This window comes from Oryza sativa, chromosome 1 (assembly GCF_034140825.1).
Source record: "Oryza sativa Japonica Group chromosome 1, ASM3414082v1".
Taxonomy (NCBI): Eukaryota; Viridiplantae; Streptophyta; class Magnoliopsida; order Poales; family Poaceae; genus Oryza; species Oryza sativa.
The window spans coordinates 21,088,004-21,109,868 of NC_089035.1; the positions used below are offsets into that span (position 1 = coordinate 21,088,004).

Below are 21,865 nucleotides of genomic sequence, written 5' to 3' on the forward strand. Positions count from 1 at the left end.
CCCATAGACAGAGGATCTGTCTGTAAGCTGTTTAATGCTTTTGCATGTAGCTTTGATCAATTGCAAATACGTTTGTGTATACCATTGTGTGGCTATATATTTGAAATAATACTATCAAGCATGAATAAGATACATGATTACAATAATTTTTAGGAACCATAAATATAATAATTATATTACAATGCCTTTAGTCTAATTTCGTCGCCAAACTTTTCAATCACCCCTTCAGCAAATTTTATAGTATAAAAGTGAGGCTTGAATTCACGTTCACATTCACAGAAACGGGCATGCACATAACTGAAGCATTCACATAAAGGAGCACATATACATAATGCCTGTAACTGAAGCATGCACATTCACATTCCAGAAAGAAACTGAAGGGTACATTCACATTCACATAAGCAAATAAGTCCTCTCGGCACTCCAACAGAAACTGAAACTGAAGCATGCACATTCACATTCCAACAGAAACTGAAGTGCACATTCGCATTTACAAATCACATTCACATTAATTCAGAAACTGAAACTGAATGAGACCTCTCGGCACTCCAACTGACCTCACAGGATGTATATGTATAGAGACATACACTGAACCTGCTGAAAGATTAAACATAACTGCATATGTATATAGAGAGAGTACAAAAAGAAAAGGAATGCAATAAAAGGCTAATATGCCCATCTTTTTCCCTAGATTATATATACTCCATATTAGTAGTATAGTGTATCACTGAACAAGCACCAAAATAGGCTTAGTGGATTGAGCATGAACAAAAATTATATAAACTGAGACATACACTGAACCTGCTGAAAGATTAAACATAACTTGCCAATAGCCAGAGTTTAGGATAGAAAAAGTGGAAAAGTTGGTTTAGGATAGAAAAAACAGCAAGATAATTTGGCATTCACCAGATAGCCAAAGATAGTAGCCTCCACTTGCAAAATTGACATATCTGTATCAATAACAGTAAGGTTCATATTAGACACTGAAGGGACTGCCTAAGACACTTGTAATCACACATATTTGTGGCAATAACATGTAAGTTTCAGATATTGCATAATTGTTTACCTGTTCAATCAGATTCAGGGAAAAGAGTTTTCATAAGACACTTCATCATACTAACTCGCTGCGCCTTTTCCTCAGCAGACATTGAACTTGTATCTTGTGAGATGAGGCTGTTATAAGTCTCCATCATCTTTGACTCTTTCTCAAGCTTCCTTCCTTCTTTGTACTCTTGTGCTGTAAGGTGGGCAATTTTTGTGGCCTCTAGCTTCTCAGAAGATATTTTTTCCTGTCTGTCCAATAGTTTCATGCGCTTGTCATTGTTTTCCTCCTGGAATTTGCTATATCTATCAAATTTGTCTAACTGAATAGGAGACTCCTTTGAGTGACCATCATCACTACTGCCCAAACCATTTGACTTGATTTTTGCATCTAGAGCTGCCTTTTTAGCGGCCTTCTGACCCATTGGTCGCTTTGGCATCTCATCAAAAGTGTCATCAGCTTCCTCAGAGTCTCCTTCCAAGTGAAATGATTTCCTTTTACGTGCATTCCTCAGGTTATCATTGTATGTTTTCCACTTTGAGACTTCTCGGCATATTTTCCAAACCTCCATCAGCACAAAGGGTCCTAGCTTTGCCTCTTTATTGTCATCCACATAAAACTTGTGTGCTGCATCAATCCACATTTGATTAGAATATCCACTTGTAAAAATTCTACGAGCCTTTACATAAGCACACTCAAAGAGATCCGTCCACCTATTAATCTTGTGCCATCTATCCTTGCATTGCTTCAGATTTCTTTTTCTGAGAGGTGGGGTAGTCTTGTTGTACGATTCAACAACTTCACCCCAATATTGGCCACCTCCCTTATCTGCTCCACATGTAGAGTCAGTTGAATGCTCTATCCAAGCACTCATCAATATGATATCCTCTTCCTCTGTCCACAGTATCCTCTTCTCAGTCCTAACATTGCCATTGCCATTTCCATCATCATTGCCTTGTAAAATTTCCACCTCTGGTGGTGAACTAGCATCAGCAATGTAAATAGGCGCACCAACCAAATGAGAGTTTTGTGCATGATTTCCAAAATAGCTCATGAAACCACCACGTGGATGTACATCTTTATCCCTGCAGGATAATAGCATATATTTGAGGCAAATAAATTGGATAATATCTTAGATCACAGGGATAATCTCTGCATTTGAGTTTGGCTCGCTTTTGCGAATTATCTCATGGCAGCTAGTTCATTTCAGTTACAGGGTTCTAGCTAACTACTGTGACCATATAACAAAGGAAGGGATTACTGACATTACTAATCAGGTAGTATAAACAAAGTAACATCTAGAGATAGCTTCATCCAATCCACAAGAAATTTATAATATAAACAACCATCAGATTTTTATTTCTCTCAAAAGTTGAATATAACCTCAATAACATTAGGATAACATGCTACATGATGCAAAAAATTCCAGAGTCAAGTAATTAAATTGTAGAATGCCTTTTCCAATCAGTACTAAATTAGCAGTTATAAACATTTAAGTAAACTGTGAATGGTTAAGTTGCAGAATGCAGAGAAGCTCATCACATGGCAGGGGATGTACAATAAAGCCTGATTTTTATGACTTTGTAACACTAAAATTAGTTCTAACACAGAACATAGTAGGCATTCAGATGGGAAAAAACAAGCATATTCTATGTTCTCTTGTGATGTAAGGGGCAATTTTTAACCCACAAGAATCAGTAGCAGTTCATGAATCAAACATCCACAAGGAAACAAATCACACAAGCATATTCTGCTGGAACAGAGAACAAGAATAAAAGATTACCATGATCCAGGAGAAGATTCATCACCACCGGACGCATCCAACCAAGCTGAAGAGCTGGGGAATCCACCTCTGTAGGATCCATCAAAAGGTGGAGGGAAGGGAAATCCATCCATGGACGCTGAATAACTGGGGAAGCCGCCTGGAGGGATTGCTGCCACTGCTGGCCCGCCACCACGGCCGAGAGAGCGGGGCGGCGGTGCTAACCCGACACCGCGGCCGCCACGACTGAAGGGGAGAGCCGCCGTCGCCGACCCAACACCACAACCTAGGGTACGGGCTGGGGCTGCCGCCGCCGCATCTGAGGCCTCAGGTGTGCCTCCCTTCTTCTTCCTACCTGCAGCCGCCGTGGACATCTCAGCAGCACCCAAATCAAGCGAGGGGAGTTGGAGATTGGGAGAGATTGCTGCGCTATATGCTGGAGCAAATTTCCTGGATTTCGCGGGCAAATTTCCCGGATTGGGGGAGTGGGAGGGGAGTTGGACGAACCTGGATTTTGCGGGGAAATTTCCCGCACGCGCGCTCTCCGCGCGAGATCCTGCCGCGCCGTCGCCTCGGGACGACGAGCTCGTACAACGGTGCTGAGCTTGCCTCTTCCGCCTCGGAGCACGGGTCGTCGCCGTCGCCTCGCGAGAGGACGCAGCTCCCGTCGCTTGACTCAACCAGGGGGTTTTTTTTGCATAAAAGGCATCACAAAGACGGGGCAAAAAGACCCGCTGTACGTGCCCTTATATTTTGGAATGGATGGAGTACTACTCATCCCGTTCCTGCTTTATATAATAGGAAAGGAAGTCTAAGGGTAATCATGCCATTTTTAGAAAGAGGACATTGTTTCTACTCTTATGTGAGGTGGATGGCATATAAGGGAACAGGAATTCCGTTTGATGGCATATAAGGAAATAGCTGATTTACGATGTCATATAAGAAACTCAATGAACTTTTATTGAAAAAGAAATAATTTTCTCATTTTCTTTAACAGAAGATGACAATGCAAAGAGCTTTTCATGCATAAGACACCCTAGATCTCCATGCCAAAGGAACCTTCTATGTTAGTTCTTTTATTTATTTTAGATTTTCAATGTTGAATGGTAAACTTTAGCCTTTGGGAATTCAAAGTTTAAAGTATTTATTGTTATATTAAATATTCAATTTTTTTTTCTGAAATTCAACTTTCGAGATTCCAAGTACAAAATTGTTTTGCAAGTTGAAGCTCTTGAAAACTAAAAGACGGCATGCCCTTTCGTAACATGGTATGTTTTTAAGCATTTGTGTTTTTCTTTGTGCAAAAAAGTATGTGTCGTCAAAGTTTAAAAACAAACAATGCTTCATGTCAATTATTCGAAAAGATATGAAATAATAAATATATAATAATACAGAGAGATATATAATTAGACGAAAAAAATTCAAAATAAGTACATTTCTGGGTTGAAAATCGTTCAAACAAACCACTACCAAAACGAAAGGGTGGAAGTCGGAATCGGAATAGGCCACCTTGGGCTCTCTCTCTCTCTCTCTCTCTCGCCTCTCTATCTATCTGGGCCCAGAGGTTGGATTGGAAACTCCCCTCGCAATAAAAGGTGAGGTAAGCTGAAAAAAATTAGGGCTACAGAAGAAAACCCGAAACCCTCGCCTTCTCCCTCCCCGGCGCCGCCGCCGCCGCCGCACTAATCCGCCGGAGACCGGGAGATCGGGCCAGATCCGCCGGTGGAGATGTCGGCAGGGACCGCCCCGGCCGCGCCGCGGTACGCGCCGGACGACCCGTCGCTCCCCAAGCCGTGGCGCGGGCTCGTCGACGGCACCACCGGCTACCTCTACTACTGGAACCCGGAGACCAACATCACCCAGTACGAGAAGCCGCTGCCGCCCGAGGACCAGCTCCCGCCGCCCCCGCCGCTCCCCCCGCCGCCTCCCCGCTCCGGCCGAGGCGACCGAGACCGCGACCGCCGCGACCGCTCCCGATCCCGCACCCCGCCGCGGCGCGACCACCGGGACCGCGACCGGGACCGCGACAGGCGCCACGACGACCACAGGTCGGCGCCTTCCCACCACCATCCTCTTCCGGCCGCCGCCGCCATCGCCGCCGATGATCCCTCCACCGAGGCGTATCGCCACCGCCACGAGATCACCGTTGTCGTAAGGATCTAACAACTGTTTGTTACATCCCGATGTTTGTTTATTGTTTACTTACTAAGTACCTAATTTTTGTTTAATTACTAAGTACCTAATTTTTGGGTTGGTTGGCGTCCATGGTGCAGGGGGACAACGTGCCAGCTCCGATAACTTCGTTTGAGACTGGTGGATTCCCACCGGAAATCCTCAAGGAGGTATGCACCATCTGCTTGGGTGATGAATCCTAACACATGGCCTAACCACTAACACAAAAACGGAGTTGCCTATACTTACTAGTTCGGCGAGCGTGATTACACAGACTTGTTTCTCCTTATTTGCTTGCTTGATCCTTGACTGTGCTAAATCAGAGCCGGCTGCGGGTTTCAATTATTTATCTACATCTCTGTGGCAGATGCGATATTTGCTCCAAAGGTGGAGCGAATGTCGTACGCTGCCTCGCGCACCCCTCGGCCAAATAAGAGCGGCGGGCTGAGGGAAGATGTCGTTGATGGAGTTGATAGAGTTGCTAAGGGTGGGTGAACACCCGAGGCGGCTCACCCCTGGCTCTCTCTCACTCCCTACCGAGGGACTGCCCATGGCGCAAAGGGGCACCCCATGTGGCGGCTCAACCTTGGCTTGCTCGCGCTTCCCGCCGAGGGATTGCCCATGGCGCAAAGGGGCACCCATGGCGGCTGATTTGTTGCTCTGCATCCAATCCCTGGAGAAGGCTCCTCACATGGATGGTGGGCCTCTTCTGGGGCCTGGCCATGGAGGTCGCACCGTCCATAGGACCTGCGGGCAGCTGCTGGAGGGGCTTCGCACCCAGGCTGTCAACGTCCATACATAGGACCTGGACCTGCGGGCAGCTGCTGAAGGGGTCCTGTGGATGAACGATCCATGGTTGAGCGAGGCTGCCTCCAGGGATGCTGTTAGAGCCTTTTCTACTTCACCTTGCGCATGCAAGTCAACACATCTTGGATGCACTTTCTTTTGTACGATATCTTAAGTTGGACTCATGCACTGTTGATTCTTTGTTTCTACTACTAAAGTTTTGGAGGGAAATTATAGCTACATATTTACGATATCCTTATCCTTATCCTTATTGTGTCTGCTTTTGCCATTTCCCCTTGTTTTCAGATACAACGTGCTGGATTCTCAAGTCCAACGCCAATCCAAGCTCAGTCATGGCCAATTGCCTTGCAGTGTCAAGATGTTGTAGCTATTGCAAAGACAGGATCTGGAAAAACTCTTGGGTATCTACTTCCTGGATTTATGCATATTAAACGCTTGCAAAACAACCCAAGGTCTGGTCCAACAGTGCTAGTTTTGGCACCGACAAGGGAGCTTGCAACTCAGATTTTGGAAGAAGCTGTGAAATTTGGCAGATCATCAAGAATTTCTTCCACGGTCAGTTCATTCTACTATGATACATATGTTATTGTTGGGCTACTGGCATAAAACAGTATTAGATAATAGATACACAGGTTTAATTGGCTTTATGTTTTGTTACTTTGATAAACCCTATTGACCATCTAAAAAGGATTTTCAAACATCATACAAATGCAGATGTGCTACCTAGTTTCCAAAGCTTGTTTATCAATTAAGATCTTTGTCTTTATCTTGCCTTGTTTTGGATTATTATATGATGTTTGTTTATCTGTTTTTAGTGTCTATATGGTGGTGCTCCAAAAGGCCCCCAGCTAAGAGATTTGGATAGAGGGGTCGATGTCGTTGTTGCTACACCAGGAAGGTTGAATGACATCCTAGAAATGCGAAGGATAAGCCTTAAGCAAGTGTCGTACCTTGTTCTAGATGAAGCTGACCGTATGTTGGACATGGGATTTGAACCACAAATTCGGAAGATAGTGAAAGAAATTCCTCCTCGTCGGCAAACCCTCATGTACACTGCTACTTGGCCTAAGGAAGTCCGACGAATTGCAGAGGATCTTCTTGTTCACCCTGTCCAGGTGACCATTGGAAGTGTTGATGAGCTTGTTGCTAATAGTGCTATTACTCAGGTTTGTTCCTTAACTGATGGGCTCCATTAATGATACTTCAAGATCCTTTTGTTTCCTCTCATCAGTTCCTTTGGATAAGAAAAACAGTTGGTACTATTTGAATGTACGGTTTCACCAAAAAAATCCCATCCTTAAGAAGTTACTATAATTCTCTTTTTCTTGGCAGAATGTGGAGCTGATCACACCGTCCGAAAAGCTTCGCCGTCTGGAGCAAATTTTGCGATCCCAGGATTCAGGTTCGAAGGTACTAATATTCTGTACCACTAAGAGAATGTGCGACCAACTTGCAAGGACACTTACTAGGCAATTTGGAGCTTCTGCCATTCATGGTGATAAGTCCCAAAGTGAAAGAGAGAAGGTCCTGAGCCATTTTAGATCTGGGCGATCTCCTATTTTGGTTGCAACAGATGTTGCTGCACGAGGCTTAGACATCAAAGATATCAGGTACTCCATCCGTTCTTTTCTGGATGTTTTTGTTCTCAAATAGATGTCCTTTTTAGCCTTTATAGGCAGTGTTTCCTAACTTACCCCCTAGTAGAAGCGCTGGTTCAATAAATGGAATTATCCTTATTCAACTCAACTATTGCCACTACTAGCATGTTTGCAAGATTAATTAATATGGTATTTGCTCCAACCAAAAAAAACAGCAGCTAGCATAGCACTTTGCTTGGCTGTGCAGTGAGGTGCTGGTTGTCTGTGCTATGTCTATGAAATCGACCGATGGCAGGATTGGACAAGTACTTTATACTGCTATTAATTAGAGATGATATAGTGATAAAAAAGGTTAATTATTCCTTGGTCATTGTGCTTTAGCCTAAATGATGTGTAATTCTGAATGAAGGGAGCATCATTTCAAAGTTTTGTTGATATGATATTATACTATTTTCATTAAAAAGTGGAAGCAGATTCCTTTGGTTCTGTCATGTGCTTATAAGACCAAAGCACATTGACACACCAAACTTGGAGAGTATTTAAAATTCCTTCAGTCAATTAATAGGGCAAAGTTGTCTGTACAGTAAGGTTTTAAATATAATTGAAGTGCTCACTATTGGTTGTATTATACTCCATCCAAAAGTCTAAGACCTATTCCATTCTTTGGTTTTTTCTAAAAATCTAAGTCCTATTTGTAGTCATTATTAGTTGCATGTTTATTGGTTTTGTCACATGGTGAGTGAGTTAATTGCTCCTTGGTCTTGGTGCAAAAAGAAATAGGTCTTAGACTTTTGGATGGAGGGAGTATCTGGGAAAATATACTGATTGAAGTTTTCCTGCATCCACTGTATGCTGATGCAAGTGTATATGTAATCTTGGGAGCATAGCATTTTGATCAACATAGTTTTTAGCTTTGTTTTGGTATTCTAGGGCTTGTTCAGTTTGGTGCCAAAATCAGCCTACCAAAATTTGACATCGCCAAATGTTGGCATATATTGACGTTACCAAATTTTGGTAGCGTTGGATGCGTTTAGTTTGTAGCCTTACCAAAATTTGATAGTGTTTTTTTGAGAGGAAGTTTTGGGAAATACCAAAATTTGGTAGGGTGTCAATGGCAATAGAATGTTTGGTTTGTTACCTTACAAGTTTTGGTAATTGCACATTTACATTTGTACCTATGTGCATCACGTGTTGACGTTTACATTTTAATTGAATTGACTTCTGTTTCATTGGCACAGGGTTGTGATCAATTATGATTTCCCCACTGGCATTGAAGATTATGTTCACCGGATTGGCAGGACTGGAAGGGCTGGTGCCACTGGTGTGGCCTATACGTTTTTCTGTGACCAGGATTCAAAATATGCTGCTGATCTTATTAAAATTCTGGAAGGCGCAAACCAACGTGTGCCTCGTGACTTGGCGGACATGGCCTCTCGGGGTGGGCGTGGTGGTAGGAAGCGTAACCGGTGGGCAACCCGCTCTGATAGGGGTGGTTCGCATTCTGAACTGGATTCTAGGTATGGTGGAAGAGATGGTCTGTCAGGGTCTTCTGGCAGATTGGATAGTAGTCGCAGTAGTCGCAGGTATTTTCGCTTTCACCTCTTTCTTTTTGAACACTAATTATCAGTATCTTTTGTACACATGTTATATGAAGACATTAGTTTCTTTTTTGACAGATTCGAAACAAGTTTGACGAAATTGTTGATGAAACACTTTAAGGATCTAGGTCTCATTAGTTTATTAGAAGACCTGATCTGTGGATTTGCTTTATTTAGTTGACTGCAGTATTGCGCCTGAATCTTATTATTGAGTTTTTCTGCTTTTGACAGGCATGACTATGGTGATGATGGACGGTCTCGCAGGTCTGGGAGAGGTCGCAGTAGGAGCCGTAGCAGAAGTGACAGTGATAGGTATAGCCGAAGTCCTAAGAGGTCACGCCGTCATAGCCGTAGCAGGACCAGGAGTCGGAGCCGAAGCAGGAGCAGGAGCTACACTAGGAACCGTCGTGCTAGCCGCAGCAGGAGCCGTAGCCCTGGTGCTAGCCGTAGGCATGAAAGAAGCGCTACTGGCTCTGGGTCTGCACTGCCAGACTCTGGGCACGGTGAGCGCAAAAGAACACCAGAAGCTGACCCATCAAGAAACCATACAAACCACTCAGACCCGAAAGATGACCGACACCCAGAGGATGGGAAGGTGGGAAAGGTTGATCTCGATCGGTCGCCTACTCCACAAGACAAGTCTGGCCCATATAGTCCTGCTTACAATGGAAAAACCAGTCGCTCAGTGAGCCCTGGTAATCAGGTGGAAGGAAACAACAAAGCTGCGGAGGTTTCTAAGAATCCTGATCCTTCATCGCCACCCCATCATGGTAAGACCAGGGAGGACGAAGAGGAAGGTATGATAGATGAAGATGGAGAGATAGCTGATGATCCTCGGGCAAATGCAACCGTGCAGAATGGCGGTGATAATTGACTCTTTGGTCCCAAAAGAATTTAACAAACTGCTGAGCAGCCACTACAGATGATCTGCGTGACAAAGCTCAAAATGTTAAAAATTGTCTGAAGCTGTCTTTTCGTAGTCAAAACTTAAGTTATGAAACTATCCGTGTCGTAGAGAGCTGGAGATTGTTTTGTGCCTGAGTTGTCTTATAACATTATATACTTTGTAGACCCTGTCGAAGTAGATCATGTGAAGTGAAGTTGGTAGCTCTGTTATTTGTGAACCAATACCGGAGGTGCAAATCATGCAAGATTATGCAAATGTCTCATGGCGGTTCATGGCTTCATGCCCTATTTGGCTACTGATCTAAGATTGCCTTTACTTGGAATATGCTGGTTACAACTCACGATTGTCTCAATTATGCGCGAGGGCGAGGGCGAGGGCTCGGGCTCGGATGCCACTCTGAAGAGTGGATTTCGTTGTAACGCCGCAACTCACGATTGTCTCAATTATGCGCTCGGGCTCAGCCTCGGATGCCACTTTGAAGAGTGGATTTCGTTGTAATGCCAATCCGCAAAGTGGCTTCAACACGCTGCTCCACAGTTTTTTTTATTTTCACCGGATTAAGGCACGAATTCGCTTGTGTTGTGAGGACTGTCAACGAGCCGAGCTCGAGCAAGCTTACCTATAGCTCGGTACAGTTGGTTTAGATACGAGCTTTGAAATGGGCTCGAGCTTTGCTCATTCGAGCCTCGAACTTTGTCGAGCTTAACTAGTGTGGCAGCAGACGACAGTATTAGACTTGTAGTACTATCGTTTTTAAACATTATATGACCAATAGTAGTAGTAGTATTAAATGGAGGCATGAAGCTGAGCTGCATGCATGCATGCTTGTACTAGTAGTACTAGTAGAGGCTAGGTACTAGTAGTACTAGTAGAGGCTAGGGCCTGCCTCCACGTCCACGCCATGATCTGCTTTTATTCAGCTTTTTCTTGTGAGATGAGTCAAGTACTACTACTCTACTATAGGGGTGGATATCGAGCCGGCTCGACTCGGCTCGGTTTGGCTCGTTACCTTAACGAGCCAGCTCGGCTCGGATCGTTAAGACTAACGAGCTCAAGCGCTGACTCGGCTCGACTCGGCGAGCTGGCTCGAGCTGGCTCTTTAAGCTTGTTTAGCTCATTAACTCAATGAACAGGCGCTCTTGGACTCCATGCTTGCCAACCGGCGCTCCCTATCCATGAAGGCCCTGCGGCGGCTGTGGGAGAAGCGGCGTGGTCGGCGTGGCCCAGCGGCTGCAGCGGGAGGAGCGGCGTGGTCGGCGTCGTCGGCGTGGCGCTGCGGCTGCGGGAGGAGCGACTGGAGTCGTCGCCTCATCGGCGTGGCCTTGCGGCCTTTGCGGCTGCAACCAGCGGGAGGAGCCGGTGGGCAGGGCAGCGCTGCAGCCTGTGGCGTGCCGGCGGCGGAAGGAGAAGGGCGAGGCAGCGCTGCGGCGGCGCAAGAGAAGGCGACAGCGGCGCAAGAGTAGGCGACGGCGGCAGCCTGCTACTCTGCGGCGGCGCATGCGCATGAGAGGCGCATCGGCTGACGACGGACATACTGGATAAGGTCAAAGCTAGGGTTTTTGGGCACTTGGGCAGTTGGGCTGGGCAGTTGGGCTACCTTATTGGGTTGGGCTGCCTGTCTGATTTTTGAGCTATGCGAGTTTAACAAGCCTACCGAGTAACTCGCGACCTGGCTCGGGCTCAGCTCGTTTGCTTAATGAGCAAAACAACTGGCTCGGCTCGGCTCGTTAAGACTCCGAGCTCAAGTCGATCCGAGCCGAGCCTGAAACGAGCCGATCCGAGCCATGAGCTTCGAGCTTTTTGCTCAGCCCTACTCTACTAGTAGAAGACTAGCACTGCTACTAGCTGTTGCATGGAAAATTTGAAAGAACTGGAGGAAGAGTAATGCCAGCTCAAATGAAACAGAGAGAACTCTAGGCTCGACGAGCTATTCGAGCTCGGCTCGTCAAGCTCGCGAGCTTGAAGCAGGCTTGAGCTCGGTTCGAATTAATGACGAATCGAGCTCAAGCCGAGTCAGTAGCGAGCTGAGCTCAAGCAGCTCGCGAGCCTCGAGCATTTTTGACATCCCTAGACCAATGCCATCGCCAACAATGTTGCATTTTTTCCACTTTCGATCCACTTGAAAAACTTGCAAAAATTTGGCACCTAGTCATATATTCGTACCAAATTAGTACCAAAGATCAAAAGACACCAAATGCAACAAATGGAATACTCACAACTTGTTCATTTTCCTCACATTTGAAGAAAACCTTTCCACCATGCCTCATCGATCTGCACTCTACTATTGCAGCGCCGCACCTAGGGCAACGAACGAGAGGGAGGCCGCTAAACCCTACAGTCAACCGAGCAGGATATGAGCTACCTTGTTACATTCCCAAATCCTCGCTTCTGGTTGCAAATCTTCGCTACATAGCTCCCCTAGGGTTAGAGTTTCCTCTCATCTGCACAAATCCGGCTAAGGCGGATGACGACAGCTTTGGGAGGCTGCACTCGGTGTCGGCAATGAGGACGAGAGGGAGGAGGGTGTCGGCAATGTTGATCTACTGCCAGCACCAGAGCAGTGCGGCAACCCCAGTCAGCTTGCAGAATGGTCACTGCCACCGCCTGCTTGAGTTGTCATACTGTTGACGTAAAAACACGAGGCCTGGGAGATTTACTTAACTCCAGTGCAGGTCCAAAACTTGCCTTTAGGTATGCGAGCGTGCTAGTTGATTTGATCCTGCAATCAACAAAAAACAAAGAAAAGAAACCGCGGTTAAATCCATAAACGATAGCCGATGACATATCATTTATCTTTGAGCCGATGTCATATATGCATCGATCGGCAGTCATTATTAAGTAAGAAAGAACTAAATCTATTCGATCGGATGTAGATATTAACGGTATATAGTCCTTATATCGATATATACTTAAATCAAGTGATTGGGATAGATCTGTCACCATACCGAGACAGTATAAATCACTTAGATCAAAATATATATTAATAACGAGACTATATGTGTTCATAGCATAGCTGATCAGATAGATCTAGCATGTATCGGCTAATACTCCGATACTACTCTATATTAAGATATCACAGCAAGTAAAATATACCAAATGAAAGCCTAATATACTTAAATGCGACAAGATCTTAATATAAAGGGCAGATTTAACATGTCAATAAAGCACATAAGATGAATATAGTTAAATCAGGTAAGATCGACTGAAACCCCGATACTACCCTAATCGGCAACCAAAGACAGGCTAGAGATTGAGATTCTAATCACGACTCATAAGATCAAACTCAACTGATGCAGCTATAAGTATGAAAAGAAAGACAATATTTAGACAATCAAGCCGTTGGAAGTTTCATAGAGTGGTGGATATCCTATATAATCTAAGTTAACATCGATATTTAACCTAATCGGCTGCCTTCTACTGACAGATGTTAGCCAATTGTAGGTTAGATAACGATATTGCCGGAGATTATGTAAGACATATGATAACTCGACGAATTACATAAACAAGATTAGAGTGTCATAAAAATGGAAGCACTAATCCCGAGAACGCAAGCCGCCATAACAAGTTTTACCTCTTGTTGAAGATCGAAACCGATACAGCTCAACCCGAAAGCAAGAACTCGTCGAAACAAAACAAGAGTAAAAAGGGTGGCGATGCGCGAGATTATATTGAATGTGTGTTAGTTTGATTACATGGGGCTCGGGGTCTATTTATACCCGATAATTACAAAATATGTCCATATCGGACACGACTCTTATCTCTAACAAATTCTAAGATATGATAAGTCTTTGCGGCAGGCTTTTGCCCAAACATATCTCTAAGGAATTTACATAAAATATCCTAATTAATAGATACAATTGCCTTCTCAGGACTCTATCCATGCATGGCAATCATCATGAAGCACATCAACCTAACCCGACAACATATGCAATATCATATTGTTGGATTCGGCTCAATCGGCTAACCCCGTCCGACTCAAACTCTGCCGATCTTCAGTCGTAGCCGATTCGGACTTTAGCCGATCCTCACTCTGTTTCCGGGATGATTTCTATTTCGAACTCCATCTCGATTTCTTCTTCACCTCCGATCCTTGGATTACCGAATTTGGTCGTTAACACATACAATTGAGCCAGGGGCACATTGGTCACAACATTAGCAAATTTGTGCCTTAATCCGGTGAAAATGGAAAAAATGTGAAGCAGCGTGTTGGCAGTCGTTGGCGATGGCATTTTAACGAAGCCACTTTGTGGAGTGGCATTATAACAAAACCCACTTTTCAAAGTGGCACAATGTCTATTTTCTTTAGCAAACCATCACAAAGTTGTCCACATGTCCGCTCTCCCTTTGTACAGTTCAAGTTTAGTGTAAAATGGATGTTCGGTTAAGAGTAAGTGAAGCATTGAGCACTAACTAAACAGTTTCAACTCAGACATTGCCTGGACATGCATATTTCACCAAACTAGTTTGCCTATTCAGGTATATTTCACCAAACTAGGAAGCATCGAGCGCCACTTCAACTAAGACTTTGCCTGGTCAAGCATATTTCACCAAACTACTCCCTCCACCCCCATAATATAAAGGGTTTTGAAGGGATGTCTGTGATATACTCCCTCCGTACTCGTAAAGGAAGTCGTTTAGGACAATGTTTAAGTCAAACCTTGGGAATATAAATCATTAATAACTATCAAGTTGTTGAGTTTGAAAATGTAAAAATTATATGAATAGATTTGTCTTGAAAAATACTTTCATAAAAGTATACATATATCACTTTTCAATAAATATTTTTATAGAAACAAGAAGTCAAAGTTGTGTTTTGGAGACCATGTCGCTATCCAAAACGACTTCCTTTACGAGGTCTCCCTCCGTCCAAAAAAAGACAAACCCTGGTTTCCGTGCCCAATGTTTGACCGTCCGTCTTATTTGAAAAAATTATGAAAAAAATTAAAAAGACAAGTCACGTATAAAATATTAATCATGTTTTATCATCTAACAACAATGAAAATACGAATTATAAAAAAAAATTCATATAAGACGGATAATCAAAGTTGGATACGGAAACCTAGGGTTTGCCTTTTTTTTTTGGAACGGAGGGAGTATAGTCCTAGGATGTGTCACATCCATCAAAAATACCTTATATTATGGGACGGAGGTAGTTGAATACAAGTATTGAACGCGTGGCGCCACAACTCGTAGTTGCAGCCAGTGCGGCAACCTAAACTGCTACTCCTTCCATCCCAAAAGACTTGTCGCTTTGAGTTCTTGTTTGTAGAGTGTGATAATTCGTCTTATTTAAAAAATTTATGAAATTATTATTTATTTTGTTTGTGACTTGCTTTATTATCAAAAGTACTTTATTATGACTTATTTTTTTATATTTACATAAATTTTTTAAAATAAGACAAATAGTCAAACATTACAAGTAAAAAGTTAAAACGACCACTTGGAACGGAGGTAGTACAGGTTAACATAAATCATGAAAGAAAATTGTTGCTAGCAGCAAACAAGACGTGATTTTTTTTTTTGTTGTTGTTGTTACACACAAATAGTACCGCAAATTAGAACCGATCCACGATAAGATTCAATCATGGAAGATTATGCGTAACTAGACGAGATCTCGTGCGTTGCCGCGGGCGGAATGTCATCGTGTTAAACAAATTTCATGAGTTGGAGTTCCTTGTATGGTACACCCTAGATTTTCTGACATGGTACACCCTAGATTTTGATTGACAAGCTAACATAAGGTTCCTGCTAGAACCAGAGATAAACAAATGGCATGAACATTCTTAAACATGAATGCTTAACTAAGTGAAAAAAAAAAAAGCTCCATGGTGGCATTAGTCTACAAAATGCCATAAAACTTTGAATCCACAGGTGTACTTTGAGGAACTTATGTAGGCTATAGCCTTTTGTTATGCCACAAAAACAAAAATGTGTACAGCAACAGTAGTACCCCTGGTAAAAAGAGTCAGATAAAGAAAATGGGCTACTAATATGTTTGTTTTTAGAAGGTGCCAATCATAGCTATGCATCCAAATCACAGATAAATTCAACTATTATAGATGATAAACAGAGTGCGTAATTTACCTGGGCAACAGAAAATATCATATATTGCCAGTGGAAGCTAAATTAGCATGTTTTGATAAGCTAAATATAAGTTTCCCATCCCTCAGTCGCCGGCTGATTGGATTCAACCAGGGCAGCTGCAATTACATAGGTTTAGAAAAAACAGTAACAGTTAGACTCTACCCTAGCCAAGAAAGTTACTGGACAGTAAAGGCACTAGTACTCGGGCTTGCTCCATCCATCGAAAAAAACCCATGTTCTGCATACTCTTCACATTCACCAAGAACAACCAACTCAAGTCCGAACTTTTCTGAATTCAGACTTGAGAGTTTGAACTCAATCCAACTCATGTGGAGTACATTTTTGGCATAAGCAAACGAATGAAGTAAACCTTTTACTGCCTTCAGTAGAGATAATTAGGTAAATACAATTAATGCAAACTCCTTTGCAGAAACTGATGATCTGCACTATTTCAGATCATTACCATTCGCTTTCCCAACAAGTAAAGAATGAATAGGGTACGATCTCAAAACATCAGGATCAACAAACATGTCACTGATGCCTATATAGTTGAACACCCAGTCTAGTTAAACCTCAACTAAGTTGCATATAGATTCTACAAGACAAACATCGATACATCAACAGTTTTAAGATTTTGAGAATGATAAGAACTTCGATCAGCAAAACCTGGCAAGCTATCACTTCTAGAACCAATTGCAGGTACCATACTGTACTGCCCCTTCTGTTTCCAGCACAACACATAGCACAAGCAGGGCTTAGACAGCGCAGGTGCTGCGACCTAGGAGGCGCGATACCGGTGCAGCACGGCTGCCACGCCATGGATTCGTGCACCGACGCCCACCATTGCCGTTGCCGCAAGCACAGGAGACGGCCCAAGAAAACCCTAGGGTGCGGCCACACAGGAGAGGAGAGGGAATGGAAGAGAAAAACTAACCGGTGATAGGGTGACCGTCAGAGGGGAGATCACTGCGTCATCGTCGTCGTCGCCTTTTGAATTGCGCCGCCGCAGTTTACCACCTGCACGTCGCCTCCGAGTCACTTTCCTGGGTCCTAGTGTAAAGTTGAAGGTTGCGTTAAGTAATTCTCTAGATTAAAAAAAAGCACTGAATCCTTTGAAGCGTTTGATGCAAACAAACGCACAAAAATGCTACATTTTATTACGTACAAAACAATATGAATTAAAAATGCTCCACGGCATCTCTTACAATCTCAAAGGCACACACTTTATGTGGCGAAAAACACAACAATATAAATGGAACATGAACATACAACTGAGCTCATGTAGACGTATCTGGCAAAGAACCCATAAGAATTACAGGGCTGCTATTTCTTGGTTTCCAAAGTTTATCTGGCCTAGCCTTTGAGATGATATCGGAGAAAAAACCAGATGATGAGGAGAACGATGAGGGTTGGATCAACTGAGTTGATGGTCTGCTTGCATCGTCACGCACAGCTTGTTCAAGCGCAACGATTTTCCTGCCTTTGCTGGCAGCACCCTTACCGCAAGGACATATGCTTATTTTCCTGAAGCATTGTTTATGGAAGATTGATCCACACGAACCACACTTTGTAGCTTCATCCTCCTGCAATTACCATAAAATTAATATCCTCAGTGACGAAGATAAAGATGCATAGAAATTAGAAAACAAAGACTTGGCAGTGCACCTGAAACGGAAAGATGAGTGCTAGCGGATCATCACAAGCTTGCCGAGCAGCACAAGGAACGCCAGAGTCGTAGCACACAAGGCATTGTTCTGTGATGTGTAAAAGTATCCGATTTGATATTGTTTGCACCTTAACGGGAAGCGCTGTTTCAAGCAGAGAAAACTTGTATCAGCTGCTCAAATCCTCATTTAATGGCTTATAATTTCAGTACATCTTTTTCAGTCACAAGACACTACTCATTCCTGAACAATAAACACAGGGCCAGCAAATGGGAAAAAAGGACATCTAGAATCCTAATGAAACTGCAGGCATGTTTTGGTGGGAGCTGAAGCATGAGCATTCACTATCCTTTGTTATAGAATAGATTCTCTCTTTTTTTATTATTCCTAGAGAGGAAATACATGCATGTTTGTGAAAGCAGATGTGGAAGAGAAAAGCAGATACAGCAGTCTCCTCACTTTGATGATTCAAAATAGACTGCAGTTTCCACTTAATAGTGGTGCAGTATCATCGCTACTAGTGTTCCATAGATAAAAAAACATGAAGGAATCTATTTGTTCTGCAATAAACATGAAGGGACATACTTTTCCAAATATGCTTTGGTCATCAGACATGTTTGTAATTTAAAAGCAGATATTAATGGGATTTAGATGCCTAGCATGCAAAGAACAGAAGATTGGAAACACAAGCTGATGCATTTCAATTAGCGTTAACAGAAAATTGTACAACAGCAAGAGCATTTGACACTATGATCATTGATAATGTATTTATAAAACATGCACAAATTCCTAAATGAGCGTACCTGCAAAAGCCCCTTTCGAAAGATCAACAAGGTCACGGAGCGCAAAGAAGTCATTCCCATCAAGAAGGTATCTTCGAGCTCCTAGTCCTCTAAATATGGAATTCCGGAAAGGACATTGGACACATGGAAGCATAGCTGCTATTTTCTTCCGAATACTCATAATATTAAGCAGAGCTGGCACCTTTGCAAAGAGGAAAGGATTGACAGCACTTACACAGAGCATAGGCTGAAAAAATGAATAACCAATTACTATAAGGTTGCAGTGTGAAATATGAGTGTCAAAACTCTATTTTATGTTGCAATCCAAGAAAACCGTGTACATAAAGAAACTTATGCAGTTAATATATCATTACCTGGTCATAGATGGAATCCAAATATGCTTTTGCTAACTGGGAAATAGGATATAAAGAGAAATCCCAGTGGTGTAGCACTTTTGCTGGCAGAACTGCAGTATCATTTGTGTGACAAGAAGCACAAAACAATTGGCCAGTGTAAGCACAAAACCGAGGCTTGTTCCATCCGATTGTTTGGACAATTTCTTGCAGCATTGTTCGCCCAGCATCCAAATGCCTATGGCATCCAGCACAATTGTAGTGTTGTAACTCCAACAACTGTCTAGTGGACTTCCGAGGCCTATCCTCCACAACAAGTGATATAGTCTTGCCCATTGAGGCAGAATCTTTGTGTGAAGTTCCATTGCAGCTTGAGCCTTTGGAATGTGAATCACTGCTTAGCCTTTGCAAAGATCTTGGGATAAGAGTTTTTAACAAGCTATACTCATAAGCAGGACTCCCTGGTGACAAAAAACTAACCAGAGGAGTGGGTGTTCCAAATGGATAACTAGAGACAAGCAAAGAACACAAACAGTCTTGAATTAGACTACTTCTCTCATTGACGATGTCTGGGGATGCATTCCCAAATAATTTACTTGATTCTTTTTCAACGTTTCTCCATGCAGGAGGCAGACTGAAACCTTTCTCAGCAAACAAGAGCTTGAGTTGTTGGTATAGAGCATAAAATTCACGGTACCGCCTCTCAATTTCCCAGTCATCTTCTCCGCTCTTGACTTTTAACAAATAAACAGTATATTCTCTGACCCCAACCATTCGCTCACCAAAAGAAACATCTCCTGTTCTTTGCTTTGCTCCCACAACCTCCACCCAATCAATTTTTGAAGGATGGTGAGGAAGGGGATATACATAAGCATCATCTGTACCAGAAGTAGAGGCAGTGGTGCTTCCATCTCTGAAATGATGAGCTTGGGAAGAATTATTTGCGCGATAATCTGTAAAAGATGCACTTTCATGGGGCTCCCCTGAATTGAGAAGAATATGTTCCATCTCTTGAACCATATCATCAAATAAATGATTGTCATCAAGGTTGTCCACCTAGATTGGGAGTATACATGTCAATTCAAGAATGTGACAGAAAACTGCTGGTTGGTGCTAGATTAAATACATCAATTTGATCAGGCAATGGAGCAACAACAATCTTTATCTCCTTTATGTACAGGTCAACTGTCAACTGGAAGAAATCTTCAAAAGATGGTATAATTCGTATTGATTAATGCTTTCACCACTACGTGAAAGGTTTTCGATTTGTACAAGTAGAACTAGTAGGCCATCTACTTTAACAGACAGGCTATTTCGATGTGTTATCTCAGTAAATTCGAAGTTAAAAGAAACTGAAGCGTAGTTGAGATGAGAAACAGATGGGTACTATGATTTTGATGCCTAAAGGTTAAATGACTCCACGAGCAAAGATGAAAGATATCCGCGAAGCACGGAAGCTACCGCCAATGCAATTCTGCACTGCTTGCAGTATATATGTTCCGTTTCTTGCCAAGAAACCTTGCCCAAGTCGCCCAATGCATTTTACATGAACAAAAAAAAAAACAAACTAAGAGATCAAACATTCGAAGCATACATACTAACTGCATATAAGCCACTGCTGCTAGTCATCCGTCCCACCTAAAGCTTAATTGCATCCGACAAGTACAAATTGACCGTTAAAATCGTGCAGATTAACCTCCTAGTAAGTCACCTACTACACAGAAACAAGTTCTTGGATGTCAAGAGACAAAGGAGAAGAACCGACCTGGGTGGGATCCGGCTCCGGCGGCCGCGGGAGAACGGCGTCGCCGGCCGCGGCGGGGGCGGGAGGATCGGGCCGCGGCGGCTCCGGCGGCGGATGGAGGCGGGTCAGCTGGTGGGCCTTGGGGAAGCCGGCGACGGGGTCGTCGAGGAGGAGGAGGTCCATCTGGTGATCCCAGAGGTCGGAGGAGGGGAGGAGGGTGGCGAGGGAGCTGGGCGTGCCGAGCGCGGAGCTGGCGCTGAGGTACCTGTCGTCCTCGCCGTCCGATCCGGCCGCCGACGAGCCGCCGCCGCCGTCCGACGCGGCGGTGGATCGTCGGGCTGGCTCCATGCTGGATCCCCCGCCGCCGCCGCTGCTGCTGCTGCTAGGGATTGGTGGTGTCGTTTCTTGGTTCTTGGTGGGAGAGGAGTAGGATTTGCAGTATGGTCCCTGTGTTTTGTGACTATTTTTTGTTTTACGTATCGTTTGACATGTTAGATCTTAGATGTACACCTTCGGATGTACAAGTTAGATCTAACCTATATTTATAGAGTTAGGCTCCCATCGGATGGCCTAATCAGCCAAAGAAAAAGCCAAAATTTAAATTTTCAAGCTTAATTTTGAGATTGATTTTGAGATATTTTCAACGTAGTTTCTTTTACAACATTGGCTTTAAGTCACGAATAACACATTTATAAAAGTTTTACCTATAAATTCATTTTTATTTTCTAATAAGCCGTTTTGGCTTATTAGGAAATAAGCCAAACAATGGGGACCTTAGAATGTACGATGTATCTCATATAGTATTAGAAAAAAAACTGTGGTTCTGATTAATTGATTTTCCTATAAAACTTATTTTAATAATAAATCGTATCAAAAACAAATCTCAAAAGTAAACTGTAACCTAAGCGTCAGCACCATCCTAGCTGATGTTAAGAACATATCTAAGGTGGCACAAATTAGCTAGGTAAAAAGAGCTCAACGTCACTATACATGACGCTGACCTCTTAACAGGTTTAAAATGATGTGCGGCCTCCAAGCATCATAAATTAAAGCTAGCCTGGCGGATGATCTGGCTTGGTTCCATTCAATTTAACTGTTTTCGTAATTTCTTGCTCTTTGAACTTCCCCACATGCTTTCTAAAACTCATTTTATTTTTAAAGAATAAATTTGAGAACCTGAACAATAAAACATAAATTTAAAAGTACAAAATTATTTATGGAGCTAAGTATTTTATTGAGATTAACATTTTAGTCAATGTTTTCAAATTTGTTTATTCCAAATTGAACATAAAATAATCCCCATAAAAATAACATAAACAAAATCTACAAACAAAATATGTGATTGTTTGAAA

The 21,865-nt window shown here is 43.1% G+C and overlaps 3 protein-coding genes across 6 annotated transcripts; 1 reads left to right on the plus strand and 2 right to left on the minus strand.

Annotated features, from left to right (window-relative positions):
- Nucleotides 1-589: 589 nt before the first annotated feature.
- LOC4326189 (glutathione S-transferase T3) lies at nucleotides 590-3,486 on the minus strand. 2 transcript variants are annotated; one of them, XM_015779991.3, is made up of 4 exons: nucleotides 3,312-3,486; nucleotides 2,826-3,159; nucleotides 1,067-2,127; nucleotides 590-950 (listed from the first exon to the last, which is right to left on the minus strand). In XM_015779991.3, the coding sequence occupies exons 2-3, from the start codon at nucleotides 2,936-2,938 to the stop codon at nucleotides 1,071-1,073; spliced, it is 1,170 nt and encodes a 389-aa protein (XP_015635477.1). In that variant the 5' UTR covers nucleotides 2,939-3,159; nucleotides 3,312-3,486; the 3' UTR covers nucleotides 590-950; nucleotides 1,067-1,070. The 2 variants fall into 2 exon arrangements, with proteins under 2 accessions (XP_015635477.1, XP_015635469.1); XM_015779983.3 differs by lacking the exon at nucleotides 3,312-3,486 and having other exon boundaries at nucleotides 2,826-3,293.
- A 935-nt stretch (nucleotides 3,487-4,421) lies between these two features.
- LOC4326190 (DEAD-box ATP-dependent RNA helicase 40-like) lies at nucleotides 4,422-10,164 on the plus strand. Of its 3 annotated transcripts, XM_015765495.3 has the most exons (8): nucleotides 4,422-4,955; nucleotides 5,078-5,146; nucleotides 5,344-5,923; nucleotides 6,069-6,338; nucleotides 6,599-6,949; nucleotides 7,116-7,393; nucleotides 8,620-8,964; nucleotides 9,211-10,164. In XM_015765495.3, the coding sequence occupies exons 3-8, from the start codon at nucleotides 5,855-5,857 to the stop codon at nucleotides 9,851-9,853; spliced, it is 1,956 nt and encodes a 651-aa protein (XP_015620981.1). In that variant the 5' UTR covers nucleotides 4,422-4,955; nucleotides 5,078-5,146; nucleotides 5,344-5,854; the 3' UTR covers nucleotides 9,854-10,164. The 3 variants fall into 3 exon arrangements, with proteins under 3 accessions (XP_015620981.1, NP_001384877.1, XP_066161047.1); NM_001397948.1 differs by lacking the exon at nucleotides 5,344-5,923 and having other exon boundaries at nucleotides 4,434-4,955; nucleotides 9,211-10,130; XM_066304950.1 differs by lacking the exons at nucleotides 4,422-4,955; nucleotides 5,078-5,146 and having other exon boundaries at nucleotides 5,713-5,890.
- Nucleotides 10,165-17,081: 6,917 nt separating this feature from the next.
- LOC4326191 (uncharacterized) lies at nucleotides 17,082-20,941 on the minus strand. Its single transcript, XM_015786732.3, has 5 exons — nucleotides 20,535-20,941; nucleotides 18,791-19,825; nucleotides 18,438-18,663; nucleotides 17,636-17,778; nucleotides 17,082-17,553 (listed from the first exon to the last, which is right to left on the minus strand). The coding sequence occupies exons 1-5, from the start codon at nucleotides 20,859-20,861 to the stop codon at nucleotides 17,248-17,250; spliced, it is 2,037 nt and encodes a 678-aa protein (XP_015642218.1). The 5' UTR covers nucleotides 20,862-20,941; the 3' UTR covers nucleotides 17,082-17,247.
- Nucleotides 20,942-21,865: the final 924 nt, after the last annotated feature.

Excerpts from the sequence above, each read along its gene's own strand:
- LOC4326189 (XM_015779983.3), bottom strand. The coding sequence starts at position 3,178 with ATGTCCACGGCGGCTGCAGGTAGGAAGAAGAAGGGAGGCACACCTGAG. Across the intron at positions 2,128-2,825 it reads GAATCTTCTCCTGGATCATG|GGATAAAGATGTACATCCAC; the intron begins GTAATCTTTTAT and ends ATTATCCTGCAG.
- LOC4326190 (NM_001397948.1), top strand. The coding sequence starts at position 4,533 with ATGTCGGCAGGGACCGCCCCGGCCGCGCCGCGGTACGCGCCGGACGAC. Across the intron at positions 5,147-6,068 it reads CACCGGAAATCCTCAAGGAG|ATACAACGTGCTGGATTCTC; the intron begins GTATGCACCATC and ends CCTTGTTTTCAG. Across the intron at positions 8,965-9,210 it reads AGTAGTCGCAGTAGTCGCAG|GCATGACTATGGTGATGATG; the intron begins GTATTTTCGCTT and ends TGCTTTTGACAG.
- LOC4326191 (XM_015786732.3), bottom strand. The coding sequence starts at position 20,861 with ATGGAGCCAGCCCGACGATCCACCGCCGCGTCGGACGGCGGCGGCGGC. Across the intron at positions 19,826-20,534 it reads CGGAGCCGGATCCCACCCAG|GTGGACAACCTTGATGACAA; the intron begins GTCGGTTCTTCT and ends CTCCCAATCTAG. Across the intron at positions 17,554-17,635 it reads CACTCATCTTTCCGTTTCAG|GAGGATGAAGCTACAAAGTG; the intron begins GTGCACTGCCAA and ends TGGTAATTGCAG.